Below are 14,227 nucleotides of genomic sequence, written 5' to 3'. Positions count from 1 at the left end.
AATCTTTTCTTGCTGGGTTCATGCCCATTATGCATTTTGATGCCACGGCTATGGATTTATTGAGAAATAATTTACAGTTGATTAGTATGACATTCTCTTTGAGGCTGTGTTGCCACCAGGGTTATTTAGAGCATTGCTACCAGTATATGGAAAATCCCACTTAACTCCATGTATATCTCATCCCAATTTACTTTTTGTGTGACACTAGGTTAACCACCTTGAGTTGCTGCCACTAGAAATGGTAGATCTGTAACACCTAGGACTTTATGCTGCTATTCCTTACTGTAACTCAAAATGCTTTCTGTACACAACCCAAGTTTGGAAGGACAGAAAATATCACTCTAACACTGGTTGCTTTTCACAGTTGAAGTGGATACTATATCAAAATAGTTCAGACATTTTTACTGAAGTCCTACAGTGTGCAATGCATTGTATCTGTCAGAATTGTTGGGCTGCTGTTGAAAGGAGGAGTAGCCAGCACATCTAATAAAAAGCCTTATCAAAAGTTTTTGCTTTGCAAGTAGGTTTTTTTTAAAACTGTTGTTGAGTGTTTATGCATCTATGAGCAGAGTGGTGAATGGTAAAAATTTGCTGCTAATATTGCCTGTCTTGTGTGTCAGCCTGGACCTTTATTATGCTTGCAGCTCAGAGTCAGGTAGCTTAAATGTCCCAGGGACAAATCAATTGAACATTTTAAACTCTCTAGCATCTGCAAACACTAGCAGAAATAAAAACCCATGAAAACCTGTTTTAGGAGTGACATTGCAGCATTAGTTGGGGGGTGATTGAGTTAAACTGAACTGATGAACAGCCCTTCAATTACATCATACACACAAAAACTACAATATGTAATGTGTACCCACGATGAAGAAAAAGAACGAACACCAAGTGATGACAGCAGAAACATGAATGGTAGAAATCAGAAATAAAAAAAGGAAATGTTGTAAGTTAGCAGTGAAAACAACTTGCATTTATGTAGAAAAAATGCCCCAGGACACTTCATAGAGGTACAAGGAAAAAAATGAAGGTGGAGTCAAAGAAAGATATATTAGGAGTCTGACCAAAAGCTTAATTGAAGCTTTGGATTTTAAGAGGAGTCCTAAAGCATAAAAGAGGGATAAAAAGGTGAATGAATATAGCGAGGAAATTCTAGAGCATGGGGCCTAGCCAACTGAAGGCACAGCTTCCAGTGGGTTGGGCTTTGTGCAGGTTAGCATATGGGCAGCAGAGTTTTGGATGAGTTGAAACTTATGGGTGGTGGGACTGTGGAGGATGGGAAACCATCTGAAAGAGAAAAGTAAGTTACTACTTTGTGTTGAGTATGAACCTGCCTTTCTTTTTTCCATTCAAGACAATAGTAACAATGGGCAACACTCCACTCTAATTTGTAGAAGTTCATTTTGTGATGAAATTACCCCATTAGGTGGATCCTTCAAAGATGCAGTAGCCTGGAAGCTGAGAATGAGGCAGTAGCTAGTTTTGCCATCTACTCACCTAAAAAAAAAAATTGATGTTTGGAGATAAAGAATGAAATGGGGATAAAATGAAAGGAAAAATTGAACGTTAATTTGTGCTTTTTTTAAAAACTGTGCGCCAAACTGCTGCAGAGATTATTTCTTAACTCTCTTACCAAGTTGCAACAATTGAAGTCTTTGACATTAACACTTCTGCAGCACCTGTCTCTTGTTTCTATGTGACTGGCATTGAACGCTACAGACTTTGACAGCGCTGACATGCGCTTTGAAGGATGGCTGCATTCCTACTTGTTTGTAATGAGGACTGAAGCCATTCTCAGCTAAATTAAATTTTCAGTTTTGAGGCAGAATGGCATGATTTTATACCGAATTCTCATTTTTGCCTTTGTATTGCCCTCAGGGTATGAGTGATGCCAGTCACCTCCCTTTCTTTTTCTCTGCAAACGTACCCCCCCACCACCCAACCCAGCCACCATTTAGTTTCCTCACACTGACCCACCTAAGCCATGTTATATCATTTAGTTTTGACATCTTTTATCAAACATTAATGAAATGACCCAGGCAAACAAATTGTCATTAAACTTTCCATCACTTTGTCCCTTGGTATTGTCTTTTATAAATTGAACAGCAAATGTTGTATTGATCTTTCCCCACTTGCTGCTGAACTTGAAATGACCTGGATGCTTGTTGTTTATGGCCTTGAGTTACTTTTCCTTGACATTTCTATGTGCTTGCCTGACATTACTAGCATTTTTTTGCACCTTCCCTTCTTTTAGATGAATGAACAGGACATTCAGTATCGAGATATCCTCGGTCATGGCAATGGAGGGACAGTGTACAAGTGAGTATCTGCCTCTACCTATTACCACGAAATGCGTGAGAAATGTTGGTAAAGGGTTTTTTAATGTCTTTTCAGCATCCATCACACAGTTTTGGCTGAAGGCATGCATATCATATTGATTTGATGTTGAAGAATGAAAGCGATTCTGTGGGTGCCTTTCTGTGTACACTTTACACTTAGTCATTTCCATTACAGCTATGATGTATTATCAGTGTTCAGCAAACATGACAAGGTGACACAGGTCGCTGAACAGAAATTTCAACTCCTGTTTCCACCTGAATCAACTATTATTGAAATAGTTTATTGAGATTGAGGTATTGATCACTGCTTGCACTAACCTTGGCTTAAAGGGAGACTGTCTACACTGGATTGCTCTAACTTTTATAAAAGAAACATCCCATTTATTTTTTACAACCACTTAAATTTTATTGCAATGGGTTGAATTACTTTGTTGTTTCTCTTTCATTTCAAAATGTCACACTCTTCACATACTTGGATTAGAGCCCACAGACTCCAATTGCTAATTGACGAAGCATTTTAAAATGCATTTTTGAAGGGGGAGAGGAGCAGGTGAGTGATGACCTGCACAACAAGCAAGTTTGTGTACTGTTGGATGAATAGGACTTCCAAACATTTACCTAAAGCTAAGAGATTCTTGCATCAACACTTTATGTCAAAACCTTGAGATGCCTATTGTGCTGTGCAAATAGCTTTTCATTCATTTGAGTACAGTTACAATCTGTCTGCTGCAACATTATCTCGTGTTATATATGCTAGTGAGTAAGACCTCACTGCATCAGCCAGAGATTCACTTGTTTGTTTTGTGTATGTAATGGGGTAGATGTGCAATTTTTTTTTACTCCAGGTAACTGTTTAGCAGCTCATTGGAGCAAAGAACGGGATATAATGGGAAGAAAAGAATAATCACTGCAATCTAATTCTCCATTTAGTATCTTGACTAATAACCTTGCTTTCCAAATACTTTCCACTCCTGAGTTTTAGGTCGTTTTAATCACTTTCTTAGTTGGAATGTAAATTACACACTTGAATATGATATGTACTTGCCAGCGTACAGTACCAACAGTTGTTATGCAAATGAATTCATGCTGCAGCTGGAAAGCTTTTTTTATGTAAACGGCTGCATAAAGCAGTTGGGGATTGTTTTTAATATTTCCTATAATATCTACCAATTTTTTTTTTTACGTAAACAAGAGAAGTGAGTGATGCACAATGAGCTGGCGCAGCAGTGCACTTAGAACGCAGCAGGCTTTATTGTAGTACCCGGCAGTGGAGTGGTGTTGAGCAAAAACAGGTCATGTCCACATAGAAAGGGGGAAAGAAAATCGCTGCTGAACTTCTCTTGTATGCTTCTAGTTGCTTAAGTTGATGGATACTGAAAAAGCCCAGGGAGCAGTATTATGTGTGGTCCTTGTTAACTTAGAAAATCAAGGAACTTCACAACTGTACTAAAATATAACCAGGAGAAAACTTGAAATACACAAAGTTTCTTGATAATAAATATTAATGTTTGAGTTTCATTATGATCTTGGAATTATGATTGTTTCCACTATTACTGTTTCCTTCCCCCACCCCCCCAGGTTTTCTCCCGTTCTTTCCTTGATGTACTGATTTCATACCCATGCCCCCTCTTCATATTTCCTGGTTAGATTTTGCCAGTATCCCACCACTTAATCACCAATAAGCACACAGGAGCAATGCAGAGATGATTCTTCCTCCTTTTCTGTGTAGAATTGGCCTTGTTATATCTTTGCAGAAATAGTTTGTTAGGTATTTAAGTGATAATTTACATGTATTATTTTCACTGGTCCCCACCAGGGACTGTGAAATTACCTTTGCAACATGCCATATATGAAAGAATTAATATTCAAAGAGATTTGTATTTATTGAGCTGAAAAAGTTGTAAATTTTAGATTCGCATTATCGTATAATATTTGCATTATTATTTAAAAATACTTACAGCGAAGTCCAAAATACAGCTTTGATTGCAAATGGCATATAGCATGTGCTGCTTTTATGGCTCAGAGTAATTATTCAAAACACTAGGTTGTAATAAACAATGGATATAGATTATGGATATAATAATTAGCATGTATTTCAATTGCATTGCTGGCCAATCAGTTGTTGTTTTTTGTATTGGAATGGCCAAGAGTGGAGGCCACCACCCTGGTTTAAAAATGTAGGAGAGCAATCAAGATAAAGCAAGCAGTGGATAGGTGTTGGCAAGTTTGAGTTTCATATGTCTTGAGATTGTAGGAACAAGGAAAGACTAGGGGTGTGGAATCTTACAGTTGTAGGTATTTGGACTGAAGCAGTCCATATCCAAATGTAGCAAGACCCAGACAATATCCAGGCTTGGGCTGACAAGTGCCAAGTAACATTCACACCACACAAGTACCAGGCAATGACCATCTCCAACAAGAGAGAATCTAACCATCACCCCTTGATGTTCAATGGCATTACCATCACTGAAGCCCCCGCTATCAACATCCTGGTGGTTACCATTGACCAGAAACTGAACTGGACTAACCATATCAATACTGTGGCTACAAGAGCAGGTCAGAAGCTAGGAATGCTGCAGCAAGTAACTCACCACCTGACTCCCCAAAGCATTTCCAACATCTACAAGGCACGAGTCAGGAGTGTGATGGAATACTGTCCACTTGCCTGGATGAGTGCAACTCCAACAGCTCAACACTGTCCAGGATAAAGCAGCCCACCTGATTGGCACCCCTTCCACAAACAGTCACTCCCTCCACCACTGACGCGTAGTGGCAGCAGCGTGTACCATCTACAAGATGCACTGCAGGAAGTCACTAAGCTTCCTGAGACAGCACCTTCCAAACCCACAACCACTACCATATAGAAGGGCATGGGCAGAAGTTCCCCTCCAAGCCACTCACCATCCTGACTTGGAAATATATCGCTGTTCCTTCACTGTCGCTGGGTAAAAATCCTGGAGTTCCCTCCCTAACAATACTGTGGGTAGATACCTACACCACATGGACTGCAGAGGTTCAAGAAGGTAGCTCACTACCACCACCCCAAGGGAAATTAGGAATGGGCAATAAATGCTGGCCTAGACAGTGACGCCCACATCTTATGAATGAATAAAAAAAATTTTGCAAAAGAATGAGTTTGAATTGGAGCTTGTATAATGTATTATTGCCTATAGCTTTCTGAAATTAGAATCATAGAAAAGTTACAGCACGGAAAGAGGCTATTCAGCCCATTGTGTCTGCGTCGGCCAAAAAATAAAAATGGGAAGCAGCTCTGAAAAAGGGTGATATGGACTTAAAACATTAACTCTATTTCTCTCTCCACAGATGCTGCTAGACCTGCTGAGTTTTTCCAGCATTTTCTTTTTTAGTGCCTTTTAAATGAGTTTGGGGTTTCTGCCTCCACCACCAAACCAGGCAGCGAATTCCAGACACCACCATCCTCTGGGTGAAGATGTTTTCCCTCATGTCTCCTCTAATCCTCCTATCAATCATCTTAAATCTGTGCTCCCTGGTAATTGACCTCTTTGTCTGTTCTATCAAGGCCCCATATAATCTTGTACACCTCAATTATGTCACCCCTCAGCCCCCTCTGTTCTAAGGAAAAACAAATTCTATGAAAATTACAGGTTTCTATATTCATGACCTTTTCTACAACCTTAAGGACAGTGTTTAGCACTTACATTTAGAAAACAGTTGTAATTTTAATGATAGAGAAAGCTGAAAATCTAAAAAATAAAAGGAAATACTGAAAATACACAACAGATCAGTCAGAATCTAAAAGAATAGTATAAATAAAATTTCAAGTGTAATCTTCATTAGAAGACTAACTCCCCCATCAGACATGGTAACACATTCTTCTCTCTTGGATGTCAACTAACCTGTGTATTTACAACATTCTCAGTTTTTATGCCATTCTAGTGATTTTTAAGTACCTTTCCCTTCTGTTATCTTGTATGTTAGACTGGATAAATTCATTGTATGCCCTTCAGATGTTACGATAAACTGAGGCCCCAGCTACCCCCTCAGGTGAATGTAAAAGATCCCACAGCACTATTTTGAAAAAAGAGCAGGAGAGTTGTCCCCGCTGTCCCAGCCAATATTAATCTCTCAAATCGACATCACAAAAACAGATTTTCTGGTCATTATATATATTTTTTCGTTCGTGGGATGAGGGCATCGTTGGCTAGGCCAGCGTTTATTGCCCATCCCCAATTGCCCTTGAGAGCTGAGTGGCTTACTAGGCCATTTCAGAGGGCATTTAAGAGTCAACCACATTGCTGTGGGTCTGGAGTCGCAAGCAAGCCAGGTAAGGACAGCAGATTTCCTTCCCTAAAGGGCATTAGTGAACCAGATGGGTTTTTACAACAATTAATAATGGTTTCATGGTCATCATTAGACATTTTTAATTCCTCATTTTTTTATTGAAGTCGAACCTGGTCCCCAGAGCATTGCCCTGGATCTCTGGATTACTAGTCCAGTGACAATACCACTACGCCTCCCCCATATTGCTGTTTGTGGGAGCTTGCTGTGTGTAAATTGATTGCTGTGTTTCCTGCACTCAGTGCAACAGTGATTCCACTTCAAAAGCACTTCATTGACTGTGAAAACACTTTCAGACATCCAGTGGTCATGAAGAATGCTATAGAAATGCAAGTCTTTCTTTCTGTCTCTCTACCAAAGGGATATAGTATCAGGCAAGCATCTCCGTTATGAGATTCCTTTAGTATTTAGCACAAGACTTGTATATTCAAACTTTTCCATAATTTAGTTTTAAGATTTGAGGGCACAAACTATTTATTTTCTCCACTCTCCTGTAAATCCAGACATGCTTTGACACGGTTCTGGTATCTTGCCCACACGGGGGCTTGGGTACTGAGTGTTAACAGACTACTAACCATAGAGGCGTCTACTAGCCTTAGCATAATTTTCCTCACTTAATGCACATCGGTCACTGAATAGCACTCAAAAGTAGGATGATATTTTTTTGCTCTACCCTATCCCAGGAGGCATAAATAAATTGAAGCGCAAGTTCTGTCCGAGATCAGCTAAATCAGCACTGACTCCAAGGATAGTGTCTTAATAGTTTGAGTTTCTGGTTTCATACTACGGTAGGCAGTGTATTTATTTACTGAGCTGCCAACACAGTCTAGGCCACTGGTGGAGCTTTGGATGATAATTCTGGAACAAAAGCACAACAATATTGGGAAAGAATACATCAAATTTTAGACTTCTTGTAAAATTTTAAGACTTGGTCATTATCTTAATTTAAATGATGATGTTGCTGACAAATTATATTTATTCTGAATTTTCATTGGACATTCACCATCTGTGCCTACTTTCCAATGTATGGAACAATTTTAGCAATACTTTCAACAGTTGTAAAGCTTCCAGGTGACTAGTTTAAACAAAACCTTTCCATCCAGATGTAGAATATGATTTAGACAGATTCAGTGTAGGTCGTGTGGACAGCATTCAGAGCCTACTTGATAAAACTGTTCAATTAAGGCAAAAGCATTTACATGGTGTAATTTACCTAAATTGCCAGTGGGCCTCTTACACACTAGCAGTGTTAGAATTGATTTAAGCAATTGATTTTAGCTGAAGCTGATAAATTTCTGCTTGTTAGTTACAGTAATTTTGTGGAAGACTTTGTAAAGCAGTATTGAGTGTGCATTTAGCTGATGTTTAAAAGAAATGTTATTTACAGTGGGTTTTTACTGTTTGTTTAGACGTTTGGGCAGTTTGCCAGCCTGTTGAAGCTTAAAATTTTTCTTCTTTAAATATTTAAACAACAAATTATCCAATTTTCTCATTTGCACTGAAAACAAACTCCCTGTGTAAATAAATAGACAGAGAAATTAACTCTTCTGATTAAAGGAAACAGCTTCTAGGCTTAGAATTAAGACAATGTAAAGTGTGATGTTAAAAATATATATTTTCAAGTTTTCATCATCAATTCTTAGTTTGTATTATTATATTGCAGTCTGTGATTTTGGAATGGTACTTAAGTGCAGTACTGAGAGGATGCTAACTTGTGAAGGGTGCCATCTTTCAGATAAATTTTTAAACTGGCATGACTTGATGTGCTGAATGGCCTCCTTCTGTGATTCCATGACTCTAAACCGAAGGTCGTTCTGTCTGATTGGGTAGACTTTAAATATGTTGTGGCACTATTTAAACAGGAGCAGGAAGTTCTCCTGGTGTCCTGGCCAGCATTACTCCCTCGTTAAACACCTTCAAAAACAGATTAATTGCTCATTCATCTCATTGTTTTTCATAGGACCTTGCTGTGCACAAAAGAACTGCAGTGCATGTTTAATTGGTTTTACTTAAGTGTAATATATTGTGTGGGCGATATTTGAGACCTGATAACGTTCTGTCAAAATGGAGTTCTGTCTCTATGACTGCATTGACATTAAGCAAGACCCATACTGGTATCACCTTCTCCCTAGGGTAAGTTGTGCAAGCCAGTTGCAATCCAAATGTGACTGGGTAAAACCAGCTTTTCGCATGGCCCATGTTTTAGTCAGTCTTCCAAGCTGGTGGTTTTAACATGTCCCAACTGTTTTCTATTCAAATTGCACTGAGAGACCCACACTTCAGTTGGTGGCTTTAGTTAGCGCAGTTCTCATTCAGTGTGAAAGTAACTTCAATGTCTGTTTATGGGCATGATGTCAATATTAAAACAAAAAGTTTACAGAAAATACACATTGGTGTATTCTAAACAAAGTTGAAACGCTCATCATTTGGTCCCCAAACAGGAAGTCGTCATTATTCCAACTCATTCTCCATGTAATAATTTCCCAGCAGTGACATATATATACAAAGTTAGAGATCCTAATGGCCAATATTGTTTCAAACAACCTTCACTGATGCATATTAACAGCTAGTTTTCATGATTGCCAGTAGCAGGAAAATGTGAACAGTAACGAAATGTCAAAATTCTAAACCACTACTTCATTTGAGTTTGAATGATTGCTTGATCTAGGTAGTTCAAAGCAAATAAAGCACCTGCAGAGGATTAAATATTGGGAAGACTGAAGCCATTTTGTTTTTGTTTTTGGTCCCTGCTCCAAACTTGGTTCCCTGGCTACTGACTGCATCCCCCTTCCTGGCACAGTTTGAGATTAAGCCAGTCTGTTCATAACATTGGTCCTGGATTTTTGCTCCCAAGGCGGGGTAGCGTAAGTCACGAAATTTCTCAGCTCACTGCACCTGCCTCAGGAGAAATTCCCCTGTTGGCTGGTTCTTTGTTCTGGCAGGGGGGATAGGTGTGGAATGGAGTCTGGCCTGCCACTCCCAGTCGCAGGTCAGAGGCAGCCACAGGGTCTGCTGAGCGCAGAGGCAGGTTGTTTAAAAGCCCCACCTTTGTTCTCTGGGAGTTTGTCCCTGTTGTTTGCTTATGTTTTAGGCCCTCCAATGCTCACCCCTTACGCTCCTCACACTCCCCTGACTCCCTATACCCCATCCTTACCAACTCATGTCCGCATCCACCTTCAGTGGCCCATCCAAACACTTCATGCCAATGATATACCAACCAACCCACCACCCTTGGCCCTTACACCCTCTATGCCACCTCAGTTTCCATCATGGGCAGACCTCAGGAGCCATGTTGAGATGAAATAAAATAAAGGTCTAAATATCTATTATACCCTTCACTATAATAACAAAACACTCCCATTCATGAAAGCTTGTTTAAAATGTTAAATCTCCTCAAGTGCTTAATCCCTTATAAAAACAAGCAAAATACTATTCATAACCCCACATCAAAAGCAGCTAATCCTTTAATAACCTCTTTGTGCTGTAAATCAAACTGAACTTCTAGAGCCCCCCCCCCCAACCACCACCACCCTGCTGAGCTACTTATAGCTTGTGGAAAACAACCATGCATTGATAAATAGCCCCTAGGGTAATGTCAACAAACAGCTATTGTAACTGCCAGAACAGAGTTTCTCCCTAACCTCTCACTGATACTGACAGGCTGTTTCTTTTAATTTTTCAAGGGCTGGAGATTTAAATAATTTCACAGCTTGGTAGTTCCACAGACCTTGCCTGCCCTTCAAAAACATTTAGGTCTCCTCCATAAATTTGTGACTCCCACTTAAGGCCCTTGCTACAGTGAAAACAGGGTCTGTTTGAACTCAGCACTGAGTTCAAATGGCCCTGCTAAATTTGAGTTTCCCTCATATGTGATTCACATCTTGCACCTTTTCCCCTACCCGCGAAAATGGGATCTGTCAAAAATGGAGGCAAGACTTCTGAATCCGGATCCTGCATGCCATTTTGGAAGGCCTGCGGTGTATCTACAGCTCCTCAAATCTGGGTCTTGATGTCTTGAATCTTGACCCCTCAGATTCTGACCTCATATTCGTGCCATCACTAAGACCACCTATTTCCAGCCCTGTAACATTGCCCAACTTCATCTGAGCTCTTCTGCTGGTAAAACCCTTACTCAAGCCTTTGTTACATTTAGACCTGACTATTCTAATGCACCCCTGACTGGTATCCCACATCCTACCCTCTAACTTGAGGTCATCCAAAACTTTGCTGCCCATGTGTTAAATTCTACCAAGTCCTGTTCTCCTATCACCCCTATGCTCACTAACCTATGTTGGCTCCCGGTCAAGCAGGGTCTTGATTTTAAAATTCCCATCCAGTTTTTCAAATCCCTCCGTGGCTCTTGCCTCTCCCTACCCCTGTAAACTCCTCCAGCCCTACAATCCTCCCAGATATCTGTGCTCCTCTAATTTTGGCCCCTTGTGCATCCCTGATTTTAATCTCTCCACTGTTGGTGACCACGCCTTCCGTTGCCTAGGCCCCAAGCTTGGAATACCCTCCCTAGTGCTCTCCACCTCTCTACTCCACTTTACCCTTTTAAGACACTCCTTAAAACCTACTTCTTTGACCAAGCTATTGATCATCTGACTTAATATCTCCTCCTGTGGCTCAGTGTCATTCGTTGTTTTATAATGTTCCTGTGAAGCGCCTTGGAATCATTGAATAGTTACAGAACAGAAGGTCTTGAGACATTTTGCTACATTAAAATTGCCTTTTTTTGTTGTTGATTATGCATTTCTGAATTCTTTAAAAGTTGTTTCTGGTAAGTTTGTTGCTGCACAGCACTACTTATGTTTGGTCATTATATATAAAATCATATAACAATTGCCCAAGAAAATCAATACCGATGTACACACCAGGTATTTTAATTCATGGATATTAGTGATTTTTTACTGCTAAACAGTGGTATTACTGCAATGGGCACAGGAAAATTCCAACAGTAGTTGCTCACAACCTTTACTGTGTCCCACACTTGAAATAAACATACTTTTATGGTAAAAGGGAACATGACAGCACTTTTGATGAATGGAAGAGGTTCTCAATCCTGTCAAAACATTCTTTCCATTAGTTAGATGATCATTTCCTGCTTTCTTTGCCTTTTGTCTCCTTTATTTCCTCCATCAGAATTTTTCTCTTGCAGATGTTGACTGTCCAGCTATGCATTTCCAGAACTTTTAATTTGATTTCAGATCTCCAGCATTCAGTTTTTCTTTCCCTCTTTTCCTCCCCTGCTCAGATTGTGTGTTGCTCACTCAGTCTAATGTAAAATATTAGAAGAGAACCTGTCATGAGTGCTGACCTTTTTTCCCCTAGTGAAATATATAGACAATGGATATTTCATACTGAGATATAAGGCTGTAATCTAATGAAAGGGCTCAGATATCTTAAATCAGAGACCAAAGCTGCAGCATTTCATAACCACCTGAACCCTGAGAACAAATTTCAGCCTTGAACTCCCTCCTTAGTACTGTATCTGTTCTCTTTTTAATTATATTGGTCCATTTCTTTGTGTCTTTTAATTCAGTTTTCCAGCTATCTCTCTGCCAATGATGGCAAACCAGCATTATGTTACATCAGGTCCATGGTATTCTCCAAAGGTTTTGAATGACTTGCAGCAACAAAAGAGCACTTTTAACTTACTCTTGATTATTGGGATATTCTAAATTAACTGTGTATCTCAGAAATTTGAGAAAATGAGATCTGATCTGGAAGTTTAGGGATGCTATGTGGGTTCATATACTTAAATCCTTGACGGTGCCAGGACAATTTGATAAGGCTGTTTATTAAAAAAAAGCATACAGAGTACATGGCTTTATAAATAAAGGCATAGATACTTATGATAAACATTTCTTATTCCAGCTGAGGTCAGACTAGTGATTAAAGTCTAGTTCTAGGCAATACAGATTAGCGAGGATGGGGAGGATATTTATTAGAATGATAACAGGAATATGGGACTTAAGGTGTCAGCAATGTGGATAGACTAAAGAAGCTAGGATTGTTATAGAGACTTTCGAAATTATAAAGATTTTCATAAAGTAAATAAGGAGAAACAGGTTACTGACAATCTTGCTGGTGGAAACAGGACACAAATTTAAGATAATTCACAAAAGAACCTGAGGGGAAACGAGAATTATTTTTAACACAACATAAGACCATAAGACATAGGAGCAGAAGTAGGCCATTCGGCCCATCGAGTCTGTTCCGCCATTCAGTGAGATCATGGCTGATCTGATAATCCTCAATTCCACGTTCCAGCCTTTTCCCCATAACCCTTGATTCCCTTACTGATAAAAAATCTGTCTATCTCAGCCTTCAATATACTTAATAACCCAGCCTCCAAGGCCCTGTGCGATAAAGAATTTCACAGATTCACTACCCTCTGAGAGAAGACATTCCTCCTCATCCCTGTCTTAAATGGGCGCCCCCCTTTCTCTGAGATTATGCCATCTGGTCCTAGACACTCCCATGAGGGGAAACAAGCTCTCAGCATCTACCCTGTCAAACCCTCTAAGAATCTTAAATGTTTTAATAAGGTCACCTCTCATTCTTCTAAACTCCAATGAGTACAGGTTGTTATTTGAAAAGCTCTATCTAAAAAGGATGGTGGAAGAAGTTTCAATAGTTAGTTTCAAAATGGAATTGAATAGATATCTGGAAGAGAAAATGGGACCAATTGGATATTTCTGTCAAGGAGATAGGTCTGATGGACTCAATGGTCTCCTGTCCTGTATGATTCTACCATGTCATGTACATTGAAGCTAAATTGCAGCCTTTACTTGCTATCCACTATCTGAAATTTTATGATACGTATATGTTATCTAGATTCCTAAGGCACTGTAGATCACTTGCTGCTTGCCCACACCAGCTCTTGGTAGACTCCATACTTACCCACCACTCTCTCATGTGCACCCGCGCGCACACACACACACGCACACGCTTTCTCCCTTCCCCCTCACCTGCCACTTGTCCCACCTTTGCTGCCCCATTTTTTTTTTTCTCTTTCACTAATCCTCCCCCTAGCCCCCCAAACTCGCCTTTCTGGTGACCCTAGCTTACTTTTGGTTTTACTGGAGAGCAATATATGGAAAGAAAAAGTAAAATATCACCATGATGAGAGGCATAAAGAAAGAAACCCAAAGGTACCAACAAAGGATGAATTTCTCCAAGTGTTTCCAGAATGATTACACAGAAAATACAGCACTGATAAAGGCCAGTTAGTCCAACCATTACCCTATTCTGGTGTTCATACTCTGCACAATTCTCCTCTCATTCCATCTGCCTCATCTCAACCCAGTGGGGAAGACTCCTTATGTTGATAAAGGGGATTTCATGCACAAGTTGTCTGTTATAAAAATGTGACAAGAAAACTTAATTTTATTTTCAACATGCAGTAGTTTTTTGTTGTGTTACTTTTTAATTTCCTCCGTTACTTTTTGTGTTATTGTTTCTGCTCTACAGCCAGTTTGGCTTAATGTTTAACAAATGTTGGGACAGGGACATCAGTTGGTAGTTGTACGAGAACCTGGGTCTGATTCCTGGCTAAGCTGATGGGT

General features: G+C 39.7%; 1 protein-coding gene across 8 annotated transcripts in view; it reads left to right on the top strand.

The window, feature by feature from the left end:
• map2k5 (mitogen-activated protein kinase kinase 5) overlaps positions 1–14,227 on the top strand; it is a 265,564-nt gene that overhangs the window by 83,151 nt on the left and 168,186 nt on the right. For all 8 annotated transcript variants that reach the window (XM_078530078.1, XM_078530080.1, XM_078530077.1 and 5 more), the window contains exon 8: positions 2,252–2,316. In XM_078530078.1, the coding sequence (XP_078386204.1) occupies positions 2,252–2,316 (65 nt within the window). The remainder of the gene's footprint in view (positions 1–2,251; positions 2,317–14,227) is intronic.

Source organism: Cetorhinus maximus, chromosome 26 (assembly GCF_964194155.1).
Source record: "Cetorhinus maximus chromosome 26, sCetMax3.hap1.1, whole genome shotgun sequence".
NCBI lineage: Eukaryota > Metazoa > Chordata > Chondrichthyes > Lamniformes > Cetorhinidae > Cetorhinus > Cetorhinus maximus.
This window is presented reverse-complemented; position numbering and strand designations above follow the sequence as displayed.